At 36.9% G+C, this 23296-nt stretch overlaps 1 protein-coding gene across 7 annotated transcripts in view; it reads left to right on the top strand.

Moving 5' to 3' along the window:
• The window catches only part of RGS7 (regulator of G protein signaling 7), a 521214-nt gene that overhangs the window by 322318 nt on the left and 175600 nt on the right, over positions 1–23296 (top strand). For 4 of the 7 annotated variants that reach the window (XM_067030613.1, XM_067030627.1, XM_059067765.2 and 1 more), the window contains one exon: positions 9168–9218. The exons of the other annotated variants lie outside the window; for them this stretch is intronic. In XM_067030613.1, the coding sequence (XP_066886714.1) occupies positions 9168–9218 (51 nt within the window). The remainder of the gene's footprint in view (positions 1–9167; positions 9219–23296) is intronic. 7 annotated transcript variants of the gene reach the window in all.

Raw genomic sequence — 23296 nt, 5'->3', positions numbered from 1 at the left:
ATTTTGGATCATCTTTACTATCATTACTCTGAATTCTTTTTCAGGTAGACTGTCTATTTCCTCTTCATTTGTTTCATCTGGTGGGTTTTTACCTTGCCGTTCATCTGCTCTGTGTTTCTCTCTCCTCATTTTGCTTAAATTACTGTGTTTGGGGTCTCCTTTTCACAGACTGCAGGTTCATAGTTCCCATTGTTTTTGGTGTCTGCACCCAGTGGCTAATGTTGGTTCAGTGGGTTGTGTAGGCTTCCTAGTGGAGGGGACTAGTGCCTGTGTTCTGGTGGATGAGGCTGGATCTTGTCTTGCCGGTGGGCAGGTCCACATCCAGTTGTGTCTTTTGGGGTGTCTGTGACCTTATTATTATTTTAGGCAGCCTTTCTGCTAGTGGATAGGGTTGTGTTCCTGTCTTGCTAGTTGTTTGGCATAGGGTGTCTAGCACTGTATCTTGCTGGTCGTTGAGTGGAACCAGGGTCCTGGTGTTGAGTTGGAGATCTCTGGGAGATTTTTGCCATTTGATATTACATGGAGCTGGGAGGTCTCTGGTGTACCAATATCCTGAACTCAGCTCTCCCACCTCAGAGGCACAGGCCTGACACCCGGTCAGAGCACCAAGTTCCTGTCATCCACACAGCTCAGAATAAAAAGGAGGAAAAAAGGAAGAAAGAAAAAATATAATAATAATAAAATAAAGTTATTAAAATTAAAACTAAGAAATAATTATTAGAAGTAAAAAAATTGAAAAGTAATTTTTAAAAAGTAACAAAGAAAGAAAGAAGAGAGCAACCAAACCAAAAAAACAAATCCACCAATGATAAGAAGTGCTAAAAACTATACTAAAATAAAAACGAAAAAAAACGGGAAGACAGAACCCTAAGACAAATGGTAAAAGCAAAGCTATACAGGCAAAATTACACAGAGAAGCATACACATACACACTCACAAAAAGAGAAAAATGAAAAATATATATATACTGTTGCTCCCAAAGTCCACTGCCTCAATTTCGGATGATTCGTTTTCTATTCAGGTATTCCACAGATGCAGGGTACATCAAGTTAATTGTGGAGATTTAATCCACTGTTCCTGAGGTTGCTGGGAGAGATTTCCCTTTCTCTTCTTTGTTCGCACAGCTCCCGGGGTTCAGCTTTGAATTTGGCCCCGCCTTTGCATGTAGGTTGCCTGAGGGTGTATATTCTTCGCTCAGACAGAATGGGGTTAAAGGAGCTGCTGATTCAGGGACTCTGGCTCACTCAGGCTGGGGGGAGGGAGGGGTACGGATGGGGGGCGAGCCTGTGGCAGCAGAGGCCAGCATGACGTTGCAACACCCTGAGGCATGCCATGTGTTCTCCTGGGGAAGTTGTCCCTGGATCATGGGACCCTGGCAGTGGCAGGCTGCATAGGCTCCTGGGAAGGGAGGTGTGGATAGTGACCTGTGCTTGCACACAGGCTTCTTTGTGGCTGCAGCAGCAGCCTTAGCATCTCATGCCCACCTCTCAGATCCACACAGATAGCTGTGGCATGCACCAGTCTCTGGAGCTCATTTAGGTGGTGCTCTTAATCCCCTCACCTCGTGCACTGCGAAACAAAGAGGCAAGAAAAAGTCTCTTGTCTCTTCGACAGTTCCATACTTTTTCCCTTTTAGGCAGGTCCAGACCATTTCCCGGACTCCCTCCTGGCTAGCTGCGGCACACTATCCCCCTTCAGGCTGTTCACACAGCCAACTATCCTCTCCCTGGGATCTGACCTCCGAAGCTGGAGCCTCAACTCCCATCCCCCACCCACCCTGGCGGGTGAGCAGACAAGCCTCTTGGGCTGGTGACTGCTGGTTGGCACTGATCCTCTGTGCGGGAATCTCTCCACTTTGCCCTCTGCACATGTTGCTGCTCCCTCCTCCATGGTTCCGAAGCTTCCCTACCACCACCCCTGTCTCTGCCAGTGAAGGGGCTTCCTAGTGTGTGGAAACTTTTCCTCCTTCACAGCTTCCTCCCCCTGGTGCAGGTCCTGTCCCTATTCTTTTGTCTCTGTTTTTTTCTTTTTTCTCTTGTCCTACCCAAGTACATGGGGAGTTTCTTGCCTTTGGGGAGGTCTGAGGTCTTTTGCTAGCATTTAGTAGGTGTTCTGTAGGAGTTGTTCCACATGTCAATGTATTTCTGATGTATTTGTGGGGAGGAAGGTGATCTCCATGTCTTACTCTTCCGACATCTTGAAGGTCTCCCTCTTTCATGTGCTTTTTGGCCATCTGTATGTCTTATTTGGAGAACTGTCTATTTAGATCATCAGCCCTTTTTTTCTGTGTGTGTGTGTGTGTGTGTGTGTGTGTGTGTGTAGTACGCAGGCCTCTCACTGTTGCGGCCTCTCCCATTGTGGAGCACAGGCTCCGGATGCACAGACCTAGCGGCCATGGCTCACGAGCCCAGCCACTCCGCGGCATGTGGGATCTTCCCGGACTGGGGCACGAACCCGTGTCCCCTGCATCGGCAGGCGGATTCTCAACCACTGCGCCATCAGGGAAGCCCTTCAGCCCATTTTTGAATGGTTGTTTCTTTTTGATATTGAGTTGCATGAGCTGTTTATATATTTTAGAGATTAATCCCTTGTCAGTCACTTCTTTTACAAATATTTTCTCCCATTCTGAGGGTTGTCTTTTCATTTATTTTATGGTTTCCTTTGCTGTGCAAAAGCTTTTAAGTTTCATTAGGTCCCATTTTTTAATTTTTATTTTTATTTTCATTACTCTAGGAGGTGGATCAAACAAGATCTTGCTGTGATTTATGTCAGAGTGTTCAGCCTATGCTTTCCTCCAAGAGTTTTATAGTATCTAGTCTTACATTTAGGTCTTTAATCAGTTTTGAGTTTATTTTTGTGTATGGTGTTAGAAGAATGTTCTTATTTCATTCATTTACAGGTAGCTGTCCAGTTTTCCCAGCCTCACTTATTGAAGGGACTGTATTTTCTCCACTGTATATTTTTGTCTCCTTTGTCATAGATTAGGTGAACATAGGTGTGTGGGTTTATCTCTGGACTTTTCTATCCTATTCCATTGATCTATATTTCTGTTTTTGTGCCAGTACTAAACTGTTTTGATTATTGTAGTTTCGTCATTTAGTATGAAGTTGGGGATGCTGAATTTTCCAGCTCCATTTTTCTCTCTCAAGATTGCTTTGGCTATTCAGGGTCCTTTGTGTTTCCATACAAATTGTAAAATTTTTTGTTCTAGTTCTGTGAAAAATGCCATTGGTAATTTGATTGTTATTGCTTTGAATTTGTAGATTTATTTGGGTAGTGTAGTCATTTTGACAGTATTGATTCTTCCAATCCAAGAACATGGGGTATCTCTCCATTTGTTTGTGTCATCTTTGATTTCTTTCATCAGCACTTTATATAGTTTTCTGAGTACAGGTCTTTTGTCTCCTTAGGTAGATTTATGCCTAGATGTTTTGTTCTTTTTGAATGTTCGTAAATGGGATTGTTTCCTTAATTTCTCCTTCTAACCTTTCATTGTTAGTGAATAGGGATGCAAGAGATTTCTGTGTATTAATTTTATATCCTGTAACCTTGCCAAATTCATTGATAAACTCTAGTAGTTTTCTGGTAGCATCTTTAGGATTTTCTATGTATATTATCACGTCATCTCCAAACAATGATAGTTTTATTTCTTTTTTTCCAACTTGGATTTCTTTTATTTCTTTTTCTTCTCTGATTGCCATGGCTAAGACTTCCAAAACTATGTTGAATAAAAGTGGTGAGATTGGACATCTTTTTCTTGTACCTGATCTTAGAGGAAATGTTTTTCACCATTGAGAATATTGTTAGCTGTGGGTTAATCGTATATAGCCTTTATTATGTTGAGGTAGGTTCTCTTTATGCCCACTTTCTGGAGAGCCTTTATCATTAATGAGTGTTGAATTTTGTCAGAAGCTTCTTCTGCATCTATTGAGATAATCATATGGTTTTTCTTCTTTTGAACTGCAACCTCTCCTAAAAGTTCACAACAAATGTCCTTAGCAGCAGGCAGGATCAACTCTTCACCAATAGTAAAGGGCTTCTTAGCTTTAGCAATGTGATTAACCACTAAGAATGATGCTCTCAGTGCAGACACATTTGATGAAGTGGTGACCTTCAGTAATTGCTTCTGTTCTTCCTGTTCATGTTTTTTTTCTTTTGAAAAATTCCAAAGGCTTGTCTTTTAATGAAGGGTGCTTGGTCTCCATGTGGTGAAGCACTTTTCAAGGTTTCATGGCTTTGTTGGAGAGCCGGTTGCCACATATTATACAAAGTGGGCTTGGAGAACGTGCATCACCTGTTGCAATGAACCTGTAATTTAAGTAGGACTCTTGGTATTTTCTTTTAAATGCAGCTTTTTTTTTTTTTTTTTTGGCAGTCTTAGAGTCTTCTACTCTTTCACCATTGGGTATTTCCCCTTTCCAAAGAAGCTCTCTAATGACATTTGTTTTTTACACTTTTTGGCTAGGGTTAGCTTGTGGTCTTACCAAAACTGTGACTGAGACAAGTACACAGTGAGGGAAAGAGAGGCAGAGAGAAGTGGTAAATAAAATAATGGGAGGGCCACGTGCACACTAAAGTAAGTGTCAGATTCTGACTTATACCTTGCCACCAGATGCAGCTTAATTGTCACTTGCCACTCACTGATAGGGTTTTTTTGTTTGTTTGTTTGTTTGTTTGTTGTTTTTTTTTTTGGCTATGTTAGGTCTTCATTGCTGTATGCAGGCTTTCTCTAGTTGTGGTGAGCGGAGGCTACTCTTCATTGTGGTGCATGGGCTTCTCATTGCAGAGGCTTCTCTTGTGGAGCACAGGCTCTAGGTATGTGGGCTTCAGTAGTTGTGGCTCATGGACTCTAGAGCACAGGCTCAGTAATTGTGGTGCATGCACTTAGTTGCTCAGTGGCATGTGGGATCTTCCCAGACCAGGGTTCAAACACATGTCCCCTGCATTGGCCAGCAGATTCTTAACCACTGCACCAGCAGGGAAGTCCCACAGATAGGGTTTTGACATGACTCTGCAAGCAACTGATTTATTATGGTCTCTGTGCAGTCAGACCTCTCTGCTAATGATGATCTGTATTTGCAGCCGCTCCGCAGCGCTAGCATCACCGCCTCAGCTCTACCTCGGATCATCAGGCATTAGATTCTCATAAGGAGCGTGCAACCTAGATCCGTCACATGTGCACTTCACAGTAGGGTTTGCGCTCCTATGAGAATCTAATGCCACTGCTGATCTGACAGGAGGCGGAGCTCAGGCAGTAACACGAGCAATGGGGAGCAGCTATAAATAAAGATGAAGCTCTGCTCGCCCGCTGCTCACCTCCTGCTGTGTGGCCCAGTTCCTAACAGGCCATGGACCAGTATCGGTCTGTGGCCCAGGGGTTGGGGATACCTGTCTTAGGGTATAAGATACTGTTGCATTTCTTAACTAGTTTCACATTTTTTAAAGAAAAAAACAAAGCCAAACAAAACACCCTGCTTGTTACTCTGATGTCCTCAGTATAAAGATAAATGAAATTAGAACACACGCTAACACCATACACAAAAATAAACTCAAAATGGATTAAAGACCTAAATGTAAAGCCAGACACTATTAAACTCTTAGAGGAAAATATAGGCAGAAAACTCCATGACATAAATCACAGCAAGATCCTTTTTGACCCACCTCCTAGAGAAATGGAAATAAAAACAAAAGTAAACAAATGGGACCTAATGAAACTTAAAAGCTTTTGCACGGCAAAGGAAACCATAAACAAGACAAAAAGACAACCCTCAGAATGGGAGAAAATATTTGCAAATGAAGCAACTGATATAGGATTAATCTCCAAAATTTACAAGCAGCTCATGCAGCTCGATATTAAAAAAACAAACAACCCAATCCAAAAATGGGCAGAAGACCTAAATAGACATTTTTCCAAAGAAGATATACAGATTGCCAACAAACACATAAAAGAATGCTCACCATCATAATCATTAGAGAAATGCAAATCAAAACTACAATGAGATATCATCTCACACCAGTCAGAATGGCCATCATCAAAAAATCTACAAACAATAAATGCTGGAGAGGGTGTGGAGAAAAGGGAACCCTCTTGCACAGTTGATGGGAATGTAAATTGATACAGCCACTATGGAGAACAGTATGGAGGTTCCTTAAAAAACTAAAAATAGAACTACCACACAACCCAGTAATCCTACTACTGGGCATATACCCTGAGAAAACCATAATTCAAAAAGAGTCATGTACCACAATATTCATTGCAGCTCTATTTACAATAGCCAAGACATGGAAGCAACCTAAGTGACCATCAACAGATGAATGGATAAAGAAGATGTGGGACGTATATACAATGGAATATTACTCAGCCATAAAAAGAAATGAAATTGAGTTATTTGTAGTGAGGTGGATGGACGTGGAATCTGTCATACAGAGTGAAGTAAGTCAAAAGGAGAAAAACAAATACCGTATGCTAACACATATATATGGAATCTAAGAAAAAAATGGTCATGAAGAACCTAGGGGCAAGATGGGAATAAAGATGCAGACGTACTAGAGAATGGACTTGAGGATATGGAGAGGGGGAAGGGTAAGCTGGGACAAAATGAGAGAGTGGCATGAATATATATACACTACCAAATAGATAGCTAGTGGGAAGCAGTCACATAGCACCGGGAGATCAGCTCGGTGCTTTGTGACCACCTAGAGGGGTGGGATAGGGAGGGTGGGAGGGAGGGAAATGCAGGAAGGAAGAGATATGGGGATATATGTATATGTATAACTGATCCACTTATAAAGCAGAAACTAACCACCATTGTAAAGCAATTATACCCCAATAAAGATGTTTAAAAAAAAGATGAATGGAACTCTAAAGTGTTCTGGATATATACATTTGTACATGAAAATTTTATCATATCTGCCCACTTATTTATTAAAGATAAAGCTGAGAAATTGGGAGAAAGGGGCAATTCCGTCCTACACCACTCCTGGCCATAAAGCCATTTGAATCAGTTCTCAGCATGACTATGATAACATTTCTCTTTCAATCTTTTGATTCCATAAGATGCTGGAATTTTTTTTCTCCCTTTCTCTGTCTCTGCCTCTCTCAACTGGGAGTTAAGGTCTTACTGTCATAGATGCATAATAGATGAGTATGGTGAACTGGATGTACATTTGACAATAAAATAATAATTCATAATGTGTTAAAACCATACATGTACTGGGTCATCATGCAACAATAAAACCACTATAATGATACTGACAAGCAATCACATTGGCTCTTTTACAGTGAACTGAGACCACCACTGTGACAGAAATACCCAAAACTAGGCCAGGAAAATAAGTTTCTTGTTTCCTGAATTAAATGTAATTTCAAATTAGACTGCTTTGTATTTTTTTCTTTTCAGGAAAGGGTGGGGGGAGAGGGAGAAAGAGAGAGGGAGAGAAGAAAATTTTTTAAAAAAAAAACACTTTTCTGAAGGTATTTTAAAATCACTTTTCACATTAAGAAAAAATTATAGTCCTGGAACCAATATTTGGCTCTCTTCAAAAGAGTGGAAATTTTCCAGTGGCTGCTCATATATTTTCCCCAAATAGATGCTCAAATGTGAAAAACGAGCAGCGTGCCTGGCGATAGCTAATAAGATTTAGGTACCTGGAATTCTATCTTGGTCAAGTAATACTACATACACATTTGAAAAACTGAGTTTCCCCTTTTATAAAAGGGAAAACCATGCCTCAAGATAACTTAGGCTGTAAGTAATAAGTTAAGCACAACATTCTGCAACATCTGTGTTCTTATGAATGGTTTCCCCTGCTTCCTTCCCTCAGAGCTTCCTTTAGGATCTAGGTGAATCCATTCTCTCAAATGCATTTAAATCAATGGCAGTTGTAAAGGAACAGTTATAAAAAAATACAAGTTAGATTCAATACTTGAAGTTAATATTTTTTTAATGCATGCATATTGAAACCAATGTTGGATGTAACTGTTTTCATAAGTTTTAGGACATTATTGTCAAGCTTGATGATCAAGTTTATTTTGAAATTAATTTTGAACTGTTCTGCTTTAAGCAACTAGAATTATTTGGCCATTGTTAATATCACTCATTTGCCAGGTCTTAGGTGGGTAGGCTACAACTGTACCCAGTCTCCAAGAGAGGTAGAAATGGAATCTCAGTTCATACAAAATTTCATTCATGCAGCCCTGATACAGCTTACTAAGTATATGTAACTATTTACATTACATATTTTTTCCAGTTTTATGTAGAAATGAATTTTGCTGAAAGCAAAATTAAACAGTAATGAACATCTCAGGTAAATCAGCTCCTCTTCCTGGATCTCCCATTTCTGCTCATATTTTCACCATTCCATTCATTCCTAATGCTCCTGGACTATAAACTTTGAGTCCACTTAATTTTCCCACTTGCCAACCCCAGACCTAGTCACAAGGTCCTAGAACAAGTCTAATTTTGTTCTAATTCACTTGTACACTGAACTAGCTCAGGGCCTTATCCTTTCAATCTTGGATCACAACCCAGTAGAAATGTTGGCTGCCCTGCTTTCCTTTTGATCAGCCTATCGCTCTCCAGACGCATTGCCAAAGCTGATGGTCAAGGGAAGTTCTGTTGTGTAAATGAATCTTGAGTGTCTTGAAATTAGTGGAAAGACCTTTCAGTCAAAGAAAATAGTATTCTAAAGACACAGTACTATAACAACACAAATTTGATGCCAAAAACTGACAACCAATTTGGGTTGGCTTGAGAGTAGATACAGGGACTGGATGAGGAAAACCAGAAATGAGACAGGTATCATCTTATAAAGTATTGGTTATGCCATGCTAAGAATTGTGCTTGAAGCATAATGGGCACTCAATAAACATTCATTAAATGAATAAATCAATGAATCACTTTATCCACTACTAGTATATTAAATCTTTATGTTTAAACATTTCATATTTAATAATTGACTAGTTCGCACCTTGGCTCACTGAAGAAAAACAATGTATGCATTCTCTGTTTTCAATACTTCATATGTGGCTGGTCTTTAATCTGTTATTATAACAATTAGAAATTTTCCTACTCTTATGAGTGCTAAATGTTGAGTTCTTAAGGTTAACATATATAAATAGATGTTCATATATATATGTGTGTGTTTTACTTTTTTTCTTTTTTCAGGGTCAGACATTGTTCAATGGTTAATAAAGAACTTAACCATAGAAGATCCAGGTAAATAAATAATTTTCCCATTGATGAAAGTATTTTCTTTGTGGTTTTAAGAAATATGTTTTCTCAGGGCTAACATGACAAGCAAGCAAACCTGAAAAATTATAATTACATTTTAACTATGTTTTTCCCATTTATACAGATTTTATGGTAGTCAATGTATATTTAACTAAATTTTATTTAGTTTACTTTAAATTTTTTTCAATATATAATGTCCTATTTTATAACATTTGATTCAGATGATTAGCGACTGTTAGAATGGATGAGCAGTATACATGTCCATAAATAATTATACATATAATTTATAGGACATGATTATGAAATAATGAAATTTCTCTTCTGAAAACACATAGAACTAAATCTCATTAATTTATAATATTGCCTTAACTCCATTTTTGCATGAGGTTTGAAAACAATGTTATTTGTAATTCCAATTTTTTATCATGCTTACATTGTTTTTAATACCCTTATTGCAGCCATGGGCTCATTTATTGTGGTGGACGTTTTGTGTATTCTGCAACACAAAACCAATGTCCACAATTTGAGAACAGTTTCTACCAGTGCACTTCTTCATTGCTTAGAACATATTCTGAATTGTGAGGAATTTAATGACTTTTAAAAAATATCATGTAAGAGCCTTCATGTGTGGCAAATATTTCACATCACTGAAATAAAAATGAGATTATTTTGTTTTGAGAAGATGCTGAAAAAAAAAGAAAATAACATAAAAATTGGGATTACAGTGACAGAATGACATAATAGAGAAAGATGGCAATACACTAACTACACAGACACTATTCCTTCAATTAAAAAAAAATTGATATGACTTTTACTCCTGCTTCTGGTGATTACCACCTTAGAATGGTTTAGAAATAATAGTACATGGAGATGCAAAGTTTTTATTTTTACTCATTTTGAGCTAACTTTATAAGGCCGTGCCACCAGAAAATATACTTCTAATTCTGTACAAAATGTCTGTGTACATCCCCTGATCACTTGGTGTATGATCTTTTAAAATACTTGTTCTATCAAGTTAAACAGGAATAAAACAAGTAAGTAAAGATGAAGCAGCTACTGCCAGCATCAAATTATTACTAGGTGAAAAAAAGAGATAATTATTGGGAAAGGAAGCCACGATCTTGACAGTTTTACCTTTCAGCCTCAGCTCAGTGCCATTCCTGACTTATAAACTGTAGCACCAGACAAAAGACTCCAGTGCTAAGAAAACACTGGCACTGTCACAGAAAACCAGGGAACTACTGATTTGCAAAGAATATCATTTCTCAAAAGGTGAAGTAGATACAAAAGAGTAGTTCTTTTGCAAATTAAGACTGAAAGTGTACTTCAGTAATAGTCTGAGAAGCAGGGAAAGTATACAGTTATAATATGCTAGTAAGAAACATTCATTGTTTATAATTTATACAAGAAATATCATTTTAGCTATAATGTATATGAAAAACTGATTTTATTTGCTTGTTCAACAGTTTAAGGAAGTTGTAAAGCTTCATTAGAAGGTATATAAAAAGAAAAAATCAATTATATCTGGGAAAGAACATTCATGTTTTTTAGTCATTTTTATGACAGGCTGAAACATTAGTTTTTGGTTGGTTGGTATGGAGTGAAAAATTCTATGCTGGATTTTAAGAAGCACTGATGATTCTTCTGAAGCTATAACAGATTTTGCACACAGAAAATGAATCAATCTGGGAGGTGATTCTAGTTAAATATGATCAAGAATGTAGCTGACATCTACTTTGGTGGTTGCATTATTAATTTAATCATACCATTTTAGAACTGCTCATGAAGAGATAAGTAGTTATTATAAAGCTAGGTCTAATTTTAACTTCATAAATTATCTGAAGGTATTTAAAAATAAAAGAGAAACCCATCCCAGGCTTCTATGTTGTGCTTATTTGGTGGTCAAGTGGTTGTTTGAAGAACTCTAAGGATCATTTGAAGTTCTAGATCAATAATTTGTTGAAAGAGAATTTTGTGGCAAGTTGGAAGAAAAGACTAATGCTTTGGTGTGGGAGGAGGTTCTGGTGATCCATTTAGAGATGGGGAGAGGATTGCATGATCTTCAGGGACTTCTGAGGGAAGGGGGTTGCATAATCCAAAACCAGTATATATTTACGTATACATACCAAATTTTCCTTTTACATTCATTCAACGATGGGCAGTTAGGTTGCTTCCATATCCTGGCTATTGTAAATGATGCTGCAATGAACATTGGGGTGCAAATATCTTTTTGAGTTAGTGTTTTTGTTTCCTTTTGATAAATTCCCACAAGGGGAATTGCTGAATCATATGGTAGTTCTATTTTTAATTTTTTGAGGAACTTCCATAATGTTTTTCATAGTGTCTGCATCAGTTAATACCAACAGTGCACAATGGTTTCCTTTTCTCCACAACCTTGCCAACATTTGTTATTTATTATATTTTTGCTAATAGCCATTTTGACAGGTGTGAGGTGATATCTCATTGTGATTTTTATTTACATTTCCCTGATGATTGGTAATGTTGAGCATCTTTTTCAAGTACCACTTCTGGACACCTGTATGTTTTCTTGGAAAAATGCCTATTCAGATCATCCTGCCCATTTTTAATCAGATTTTTTGTTTTTGAATTCTTTATATATTTTGAATATTAACACTTACCAGATATATGATTTACAAATATCTTCTCCCATTCAGTAGGTTGCCTTTTCATTTTGATGATGGTTTCCTTCACTGTGCAAAAGATTTTTAGTTTGATCTAGTCCCATTTGTTTATTTTTGCTTTTGTGTCCCTTGCCTTTGGGGTCAGATCCACCAAAACATCACTGAGATATATGTCAGTGAGTTTACCATCTATGTTTTCTTCTAGGAATTTTATGATTTCTGGTCTTACACTCAAGTCTTTAATCCATTTTGAATTCGTTTTTATGTATGGTATAAGATAGTGATCTAGTTTTGCTCTTTCATGTGTGGCTGTCTTGTTTCTCCAACACCATTTATGACATTTCATGACACCAAGAAAATGTCATTTCTTTCTCTTATGTTTTTGGCTCCTTGGTAGTAAATTAATTGACCACATATTTGTGGGTTTATTTATGGACTGTCAATTCTGTTCCATTGATTTGTGTGTCTGTTTTTGTGTCAATACCATACTGTTTTGATTAATATAGCTTTGTAGTATAGTTTGAAATCAGGACGCTCGATACCTCAGGTTTTATTCATTGTTCTCAAGCTTGTTTTTGCTATTTGGGATCCTTTGTGTTTCCATACAAATTTTCAAATTATTTGTTCTAGTTCTACAAAATATGTCTTTGAAATTTTGATAGGGATTTCATTGAATCTGTAGATTGCTTTGGCTATTAGGGACATTTTAACAATATTAATCTTTCCAATTCATGAGCATGGAATATCTTTCCATTTATTTGTGTCTTCAGTTTCTTTCCTCAGTGTCTTATAGTTCTCAGTGTACAGGTATTTCACTTCCTTGGTTAAATTTATTCCTACGTATTTTAATCTTTTTGATGGAATTGAAAATGGGATTGTTTTCTTCATTTATCTTTCTGATAGTTTGTTAGTAGTATATAGAAACACAACAGATTTCTGTATATTAATTCTTTATCCTGAAACGTTACAGAATTCATTTGTTAGTTCTAATAGTTTTTTGGTGTAGTCTTAGGATTTTCTATATATAGTATCATGTAAACTGAAAACAGTGACAGTTTTACTTCTTCCTATCCAATTTGGATGCCTTTTATTTATTTTTCTTGCCTAACTGCTGTGGCTAGGACTTCAATACAATGTTGAATAAAAGTGGCAAGAGTAGACATCCTTGTCTTGTTCCTGATCTTAGAGGAAAAGTTTTCAGCTTTTCTCTGTTCAGTATGATGTTAATTGTGGGTTTGTCATATATGACCTTATTATGTTGAGGTACATTCCCTCAATACCCCCTTACTTGAGCATTTTTGCATAAATTGATGTTGAATTTTGTGAAATGCTTTTCTGCAACTATCGGGATGATCATATGATTTTCTATGTTCACCAAGGATTTTGGATTGTAACTTTCTTTCTTGTGATGACCTTGTCTGATTTTAGTATCAGGGTAATGCCAGCTTTATGAAATGTGTTTGGAAGGTTTCCTTTCTCTTCAATTTTTTGGAAGAATTTAAGAAGGATCGATATTAAATTTTTGAATGTTTTGTAGAATTCACCGGTAAAATCTACTGGTCATGGCTTTTGTTTGTTGGGAGATTTTTTAATTACTGTTTTAATTTCCCTACTAGTAATCACTCTATTAAGATTTTCTATTTCTTCATGATTCAGTCTTAGAAAATTGTATATTTCTAAAAATGTATCCATTTCTTCTAGACTGTCCAATTTTTTCGCATATACTTGTTTGTAGCAGTCCTTATGATTCTTTATTTTTCTGTGGTATCAGTTTTAAATTCTCCTTTTTAATCTCTGATTTTACTTGTTTGAGTCCTCTCTCTTTTTTTCTTGGTTAGTCTAACTACTTTGTTGATTTTATCTTTTTAAAAAACCAGTTCCTTGTTTCACTGGTGTTTTCTATGTTTTTTTAATCTCTACTTCATTTTTTTCCACTCTGATCTTTATTATTTCATGTATTCTACTAATATTACCTTTGTTCTTTTTATAGTTCCTTTAGGTGTAATGTCAGATTGTTTATTTGAGATATTATTGTTATGAGGTAGGAGTGTATTGCTATGAAATTCTCTCTTTGAACTGATATTCTGCATCCCATAGACTTTTCTATGTCATATTTATGTTCTCATTTATCTTTAGGTATTTTTCTCTTCTTTTGATTTCTTTGATTATCCATTGATACTTTGGTATCAATTTTATTTAGTTAGATTTAATTATAGATTTTACTTAATCTATTTTTTGTGTTTTTTCTTTATTTCCTTGTGATTGTTTTCTAGTTTCATACAATTATGGTAAAAGAAAATACTTGACATAATTTCAGTCTTCTTGCATTACTTGAGACTTGCTTTGCAATCTAGCATGTGATCTATCCTGGATATTGTTCCGTATGCACTTGAGAAGAATATGTATTCTGCTGCTTTGAGATGAAACATATGTATCAGAATGTATATATCTCTTAAGTATATGATGTAAATGTGTCATTTACATACACTGTTTCCTTATTTGGTCTAGATGATCTATGCATTGATTTAAGTAGGGTGTTAAAGTCCCCTACATTGTATTGCTTTCAATTTTTCAACTTAAGTCCATTAATATTTCCTTTATATATCTTGGTGCTCCCCTGTTGGGTTCATATACATTTATAAAGGTTATATCTTCTTGCTGAATTGACCTCTTTATCATTATGTAATGTTCTTATCTTTTATTATAGTTTTTGTTTAAAGCCTATTTTGTCTGATATGAGTATAGCTACTCTTGCTTTCTTTTCATTTCCATATGCATGGAATATCTTTTACCATCCCTTCACTGTAAGTCCATGTGTGTCCTTTCTTCTGAAGTGAGTCTCTTGTAGGCAACATATAGATGGGTCTTGCATTTTAATCTGTTCAGCTAGTCTGTGTCTTTTGATTATTGAATTTAGTCCATTTACATGTAAAGTAAGTAGTGATAATCATGTATTTTGCCATTTTGTTTATTGTTTACTGGCTGTTCTTAGAGTTACTCTCAGTTCTTCTCTTTTCCTCTTCATCTCTTCCCTTGTGTTTTGTTGATTTTCTTTAGTATTATGTTGAGATTCTTTTTCTCATTTTCTTTTGTGCATTTACTACAAGTTTTTTTCTTATGGTTATTATCAGGTTCACATATGACAGCCTGTTTAAATGGTAGACTGTTTTAAGTTGGTAGCAACTTAAATGTGAACACATTCCAAACCTTTATCTTTTTACTCCTCCACCCCCCTACCCTGAGCAAACATTTTACTCATGATAACACATTTTACATTATTTATTTTATGCATCCTTTAATTAATTATTATAATTTTAATTATTTGTACTTGTCTTTTAACCACTATGCTTGCTTTATAAATGCTTGATCCACTCTACTTCCTGTAGTATATATTTATCTTTACCAGTGAAATTTTTACTTTCATATGTTTCTTATTATTAATTAGTGCCTTTTCTTTTCACCTTAAATAAGTCTTATAATATTTCTTGTAGGGATGGTTTAGTGGTGATGAACTCCTTTTGCTTTTGTCTATCTGGGAAAATCTTGACCTCTTTTTCAATTCTGCATGATATTCTTGGTTGGAAGTATTTTCCCTTAAGCACTCTGAATATGTCATCCACCCCCTTCTGGCCTGTAGTTTCTGCTGAAAAATCTGTGATAGCCTTTTGTGGTTTCTTTTCATATGTAACAAGTTGTTATTCTCTTGCTGCTTTTAGGATACTCTTTTTATCCTTAAACTTTACAATTTTAATTATAATGTGTCTTGATGTGTGTCTCTTTGAGTTCATCTTATTTGGAACTCTCTGGGCTTCCTGGACCTGGATATCTATTTCTTTTCCCAGATTAGGGAAGTTTTCAGCTACTGTTTCTTCAAATAATTTTTCTGGCTCTTTCTCTCTTCTCATTCTAAGACCCCTGTAATGCATATATTTCATTTGATGTTGTTCCAAAGTTCTAGTAAGATTTCTTCACTTTTTAAAGTTCTTTTTTCATTTTTCTACTCTTGTCTGTGTTAGTTCCATTGTTTTGTCTTTCAGCTCACCAAATCTTTCTTCTACATCATGCAGCCTGCTGTTGAACACATCTAGTGTATTTTTAGTTATGTCATAACTTCTATTTGGTACTTTTTAATATTTTCTGTCTCTTTGTTAAACTTCTCACTGTGTTTATTCATTCTGCTCCCAGGTTCAGTGAGCATCTTTATGACCATTATTTTCAGGTCTTTATCAGGTAGATTGCTTATCTTCATTTCATTTAATTCTTTTTCTGAAGTTTTATCTTGCTCTTTCAGTTGGGACATACTCCTCTATCTCCTTATTTTGCCTAGTTCTCTTTGTTTGTTTCTATGTAATAGGTATATCAGCTATCTCTCCCAGTCTTGAAGGAGTGGCCTTATTTAGGTGATATCTCCTGGGACTCAGAAGCACGATTCTGCCTGGCCACTAGATCCAGGAGTTCAAGGGGTCTCCCCTATGTGTGCTGAATACACCCTACTGTTGTGGTGGAATCCTGGCTGCTGTGTGGCACTGGTGGATGAGTCTGGATCCCAGGTTAGCTGCTACGAGCAGCTGCCAAAGGGCACTGGTAGATGGGGCTATTGCTATCCCAGCAGAGCTCTTAGTGAGACATGCCCACTGGTGCTAACAGATGGACAATTCCAAAATGGCACCCTCTAATGCCAGTATTAGCAAGGTAACCTGCAATCACATAAATGGCTCAAATCAGTGATTCATTTCCAGGGGGTATTCCACCTGGTTTCTGTCTCTCTGGCAGATGCTTCAAGGTTAGTAAGTGGGTATCCTATACCTATGACCCATGTACTTTTTTTAAAATTGAAGTGTAGTTGATTTACAGTGTTGAGTTAGTTTCAGGTATAAAGCAAAGTGATTCAGTTTTATATATATATACATATATTCTTCTGCAGATTTGTTTTCATTATACATTATTACAAGATATCAAATATAGTTCCCTGTGCTATACAGTAGGTCCTTGTTGTTTATCAATTTTATATATAGTAGTGTGCATCTGTTAATCCCAAACACCTAATTTATCCCTTCCTCCCCCTGCCTTTCCCCTTTGGTAACCATAAGTTTATTTTCTATGTCTGTGAGTCTTTTTCTGTTTTGTAAATAAGTTCATTTGTATCATTTTTTTAGAATCCATGTATAAGTGATATCCTATGATATTTGTCTTTGTCTGACTTATTGGGATAATCTCTATTTCCATCCATGTTACTGCAAATGACATTATTTTATTCATTTTTATGACGAATATTCCATTGTATAAATACCACCTCTTCTTTAGCCATTTATTTGTCAATGGACACTTAGGTTGTTCCATGTCTTGGCTGTTGTAAATAATACTTCTATGAACATTAGAGTGCTTGTGTCTTTTCAAATTAGAGTTTTCATCTTTTCTGGATATATCCCCAGGATTTGCTGGATCATATGGTAACTCTATTTTTAGTTATTTTAAGGAACCTCCATACTGTTCTCCATAGCGGATGCACCAGTTTACATTCCCCCAAAGAGTGTAGGAGGATTCCCTTATCTCCAACCCCCCTCTAGCATTTGTTTGTAGACTTTTGATGTTGGCCATTGTGACTGATGTGAGGTATTTTTGATCATTGTAGTTTGATCATCATTGTAGTTTTGATTTGCATTTCTCTAATAACTAGAGATGTTGAGCATCTTTACATGTGCCTGCTGGCCATCTGTATGTCTTCTTTGGAGAAATGTCTATTTAGGTCTTCTGCCCATTTTTTGATTGGATTGTTCTATTTTTTAATATTGGGCTATATGAGCTATTTTTATACTTTGGAAATTAATCCCTTGCCAGTTGCATCATTTACAGATATTTTCTCCCATTCCATAAGTTGTCTTTTCATTTTGTGTATGGTTTCTTTGCTGTGCAAAAGCTTTTAAGTTTAATTAGATTCCATTTGTTTATTTTTGCTTTTATTTCCATTACTCAAGGAGATGGATCAAAAACAAATATCGCTGCTTTATGTCAAAGAGTGTTCTGTGTTTTCCTCCAGGAATTTTATAGTATCCAAACTTACATTTAGGTCTTTAATCCATTTTTAGTTTATTTTTGTATATGGTGTTAGATAGTGTTCTAATTTCATTCTTTTACATCTAGCTTCCCAGTTGATGTTGAGCATCTTTACATGTGCCTGCTGGCCATCTCTATGTCTTCTTTGGAGAAATGTCTATTTAGGTCTTCTGCCCATTTTTTGATTGGATTGTTCTGTTTTTTGGCCTAGCATTTAATCTATTCTGGAGAATGTTCCTGTTCCATGTGCACTTGAAAACAATGTGTATTCTCTGCTTTTGGGTGGAAATCTCTATATATATCAATTAAACTCTTTTGGTCTAATGTATCATTTACAGCCTGTATTTCCTTATTGATTTTCCAACTGGATTTCCAGTTTATTGTTGTAGGTGGGATATTAAAGTCCCCTAAAACAATAAGCTTTACCGTTGATTTATCCTTTTATGTCTGTTAATTTTTGCCTTATATATTGAGATGCTCCCATGTTGGGTTCATATATATTTACAATTTTTATATCTCCTTGCATTGATCACTTGATCATTATATAGTGTCATTCTTTGTCTCTTGTAACAGTCTTTATTTTAAAGTCTATTTTATTCAAAATAAGTATTGCTACTCTGGCTTTCTTTTCATTTCCATTTGCGTGGAATATCTTTTTCCATATCCTCACTTTCAGTCTGTATGTATCTCTAGTTCTGAAGTAAGTCTCTTGGAGGCAGCATATATATGGGTCTTTTTTTATTCATTCAACCACTCTATGTCTTTTGGTTGGAACATTTATTTCATTTACATTTATGGTAATTATTGGTATTCCCTCCCCCTTTTTTTCTTCTCTTGTGATGTGATGACTATCTTAGTGTTATGTTTGGATTCATTTTTCTTTTTTGTGTATATATCTGTTATAGATTTTTTGGTTTGCAGTTACTGTGAGGTTTTTGTATAGCAGTCTCCCTCTCTCTCCCTCCCTCTCTCTCTCTCTCTCTCTCTCTCTCTCTCTCTCTCTATATATATATATATATATATATATATATATATATATGTATGTATATATATATGTGTGCGTGTATATACATATATTATATTATATATATATGAATTATTGTTTTAAGTTGCTGATCTCTTAATTTCAAATGCATTTTTAAAAGCCTGCATTTGTACTCTCTTCCCCTCATGATTTCTGTTTTTCATATCATATTTTACCACTAATTGTTTTCTATATCCCTTAACTGCTTATTGTGGTTACAGATGATTTTACTACTTTCATCTGTTAACTCCCCTACTAGTTTTGTTGTTTGTGGATGATTTATTACTTTTCCTGTATGTTTGCCTTTGTCAGTGCACTCTTTCATTTTGTAATTTTATTGTTTCTAGGTGTCGCCTTTTCTTTTTCACCTAGAGAAGTTCCTTTAACATTTGTTGTAATGCCAGTTTGGTGGTGCTGAATTCTTTTAACTTCTGCTTGTTTGTAATGCTTTGATTTCTCCCTCAAATCTGAATGAGAGCCTTACTTGGTAGAGTATTCTTGGTTATAGGTTTTTCCTTTCACCACATTAAATATATCATGCCACTCCCTCCTGGCCTGCAGAGTTTCTGTTGAAAAACCAGCACATAGCTTTATGCGAGTTCCCTATTATGTTATTTGTTGCTTTTCTCTTGTTATGTTTAATATTCTCCCTTTATCTTTAATTTTTGTCATTTTGATTACAATGTGTCTGTGTGTTTCTTTTTGGATGAATTCTGTATGGGACTCTCTGCACTTCCTGTACTTGGGTGACTGTTTCCTTTCCCATATTGGGGAGGTTTTCACCTATTATCTCTTCAAATGTTTTCTAGTGCCCTTTCTCTCTTCTCCCTCTGAGACCCCTATAATGTGAATATAAATGTGCTTGATGTTGTCCCAGAGGTCTCTTAAACTGTCCTTGTTTGTCTTCATTCTGAATTCTTTTTTTCTGTTCAATAGCAGTGATTTCAACTACTCTGTCTTCCAGGTTACTAATCTGTGCTTTTATATCATTTATTCTACTATTGATTCCTTCTAGCATATTTTTCATTTCAGTTATTGTATTCTTCATCTCTGTTTGGCTGTTCTTTAAATTTTATAACTCTTTGGGCTTCCCTGGTGGTGCAGTGGTTGAGAGTCCGCCTGCCAATGCAGAGGATATGGGTTCGTGCCCCCGTCTGTGAAGATCCCACATGCCGTGGAGCAGCTGGGCACGTGAACTATGACCGCTGAGCCTGTGCTCCTCAGTGCAGAGAGGCCACAATAGTGAGAGGCCCATGTACCGCAAAAAAAAAAAAAAAAAAAATTTATAACTCTTTGTTAAAAATTCTGACTCCTCACTCTGTGCATCCATTCTCCTCCCTAGTTTTTTGCTCATCTTTACGATCATGACTCTCAACTCTTTCTCAGGTAGATTGCCTATCTTCACTTCACTTAGTTCTTCTAAGGTTTTATCTTGTTCCTTTGTCTGGAACATATTCCTCTGCTGCCTCATTTTTTCTAAGTCCCTATTTGTATTTTTATGTATTTTAGGTTATTTCTGTTTCTCAACCTTGGAGAAGTGGCCTTCTCTAGGAGACGTCCTATGCGTTCCAGCAGTGCACTTCCCTCTTGTCACCCCAGCTGTATGCTCCAGGCCTTCCCCCAAAGAGGGCTGCATGGGTTCTTCTGTTGTGGTGGGCTGACTTATATGGGTGGTCTGGTAACCTTTACTGGCTCCTAGTCCAGTTGGTTGGAAGGTCCTGCCTTGTGTGGATGTCCTTGTCATGAGGTGGCTGGTTGCAGAACCCTAAGGCACCCCGGGGCTAGTGCTGGCTTACTGGTGGGTGGAGTCTAGGTCATGCAGGGGATGTTGCCCACACACTGGCATGTGAAGCCGGATCCTGGGGTTAGTGCAGGACTACTGGCAGACAGAGTTGTTTCTTGGAGCCTGGCTGCGTGGCCCATGGATCCCAGAGCTCATTTTAGATTGTTGGTGAGGGAAGGCTAGTTCCTGACACAGTTATGTATGTGGTGCAAGGTGTCCTGAAAATTGTGTTGGCCTACTAGTGGGCAGGGCCAGGGCCCAAATGGCCACAGTGTAGGGTCTGGCTTGCTGTTGGTGGTCTTATTCCACAGGCTGTGGGATCATGGTTTTCCTGGTTCTGGCATCTGCCCCCTAGTGAGTGAGGCTGGTCTAGAGGCTACTGCAAGCTTCCTGGAGGGCAGGGCTGGTGCCTACTCACTGTTGTGTGGAGGTGGGTCTTGTCCCTCTGGTGAGCAGAGCTGTGTCTAGGCGCATGTCTAGAGGTGACTCTGGGCTCAGGAAGTCTTTAGGCAGCCTGTCTGCAGATGGGTCCATACCAGGTTAGTTGTTTAGCCTGAGGCATCCCAGCATTGGAGCCTACAGGGTTTGGGTAGGGCCAGGTCTTGGTGCTAATGATCCAGCAGCGTTCACATATTTGGATGTTTCTCAATATGCCTGCCACTAGTGTCTTTGTTCCCAAGATTCCCCACTTCTCCAAGAGACTCTCCAAGTCCAGAAGGTAAGTCTGGCCCAGGCTCCTACCAAATTACTGCTTTTGCCCTTGGTCCCGGTGTGGGTGGGATTTTTTGTGCTCCCTTTTAAAAGTGAAGACTCTATTTCCCCTAGTCATGTGGGGCTCTGTAATTAAGCCCTGCTGGCCTTCAGAGCCAAATACTGTGTGGTCTCTTCTTGGTTCTGGAACCCCAGGCTGGGGAGTTTCATGTGAGGTTTAGTACTCTCACTCCTGTGAGAGAGCCTCAGCAATATAATTATTCTACAGTTTGTGGGTCTCCCCTCTTCCTGGGGGATATGGGATTTAATTATATCATGAATCCACCCCTCCTACCTATATCATTGTGGTTCCTCCTTTATGTCTTAGTTGTAGAAGATCTTTTCTGGTAGGTTCCAGTGTTCTTCATTGATGGTTGTTCTGCAGATAGTTGTGATTTTGTTGTGCTCACAAGAGGAGTGAACTCAGGGTCTTTCTAGTCCACTGTCTTGGCCAGTCTCCCTGTGTACTTTTTGTTCTGTTATTTTTGTGCTGGTTTTGGGTTGAATGAGTCTGTACATAAGTTGTTTAAGAACAGGTTTTATGCCCCCTGCAGTTATGTAGTTTTCCTGGGCATATTCCCCATTGGTTTTCAAAGCTAAGCATTTGGGGGGCTTGTCTCTTCTCTTCAGGATCAAAGGGTTAGAGTGCCTAATGTGTAACTTGAATCCCTTTCTCCTCAGGGAGAAATTCCATACCTTTATGATCCCTCCTAATTGTGGATTGCTGTGGCTGAAGTGTGGGTTTTTCCTTAACAAGCCAGTATCTCTGCCTTTTCTTCCTGTCTTGAAGCTCTCCTTTTCCCTTTGTTGAGGAGGTTCTGTTCATTCAGTTTTCAGGTCCTTTTCCAAAAGAATGATTTCATATGTAGTTGTAGCTTTGTTGTGTCCATGGGAGGATGTGAGTTCAGGGTCTTCAATGCTGCCATTTTGAACCCACATTTCTCTGAATGTTTCTTATTAGGCATATTCCTAGTTATTTTATTTTTTGTAACTATTATATGTGGGTTCTCCTTTCTATTATATTTACTAACTGACTATTGTTTGTACCTATGAAAATTATTAATTTATATATGCTAATTGTATATATCACTACATTACTAAATTTTACTTTTGTTAATATTTTTGTATTTATAATTTATTTTTAAACTAGAATACTTCTTCCAGCAGTTTTTCAGGATTATATGTGTTTGCAGTTGAGTACCTGAGCCCTTGCATATGTGACAGTAACTTTTGTTGCCTGTGTGTATGCTGACAACATGGCTAGATATAGAGTACATGAGATAAACTTTCATTTTTAAAACACTATAGCTATTAATTCATTGCTGTTATGCATTCAATATGCTGTTTTTCCCCTGCCAGTATTCTTACCATAATGTCTTCCCTCTCTTTGAAATTCACAATATAGGTACACAGTTCCTACTTGTTTATATTTTTCATTTTTTTGGTATATTTATATTATGTGCTGTATTTATATTATGTGCTGAATTATGTGCTGTATTTATATTATGTGCTGAATCATTTAAGTTGATTTAGGTTTTCTTAAGATGAAGAAAATTGTTTTTTCCTTTTCTGTTATTAAACTTAATATTTTTCATTTTTAAAATGTGACTACTATTTTGTGCTTTTCTGAGAATTGAAATATATACATATAAATAAATTAAACAGTTAATACTGCATCTAGTTGCTCAGAAGATGTTAACAATTATAGTTAGTTTTATATTCATTGTTGTTGTTATATCTAATTATTTTCCTGTTTATTTGTTCTGGTTTATTCTTTTGAAACATTTACTGGTATATTTCACTCCATTCT

Source organism: Kogia breviceps, chromosome 1, assembly GCF_026419965.1.
Source record: "Kogia breviceps isolate mKogBre1 chromosome 1, mKogBre1 haplotype 1, whole genome shotgun sequence".
Classification (NCBI taxonomy): domain Eukaryota; kingdom Metazoa; phylum Chordata; class Mammalia; order Artiodactyla; family Physeteridae; genus Kogia; species Kogia breviceps.
The sequence above is the reverse complement of the archived record's forward strand: the minus strand, read 5'-3'. Positions and strand labels throughout refer to the sequence as shown.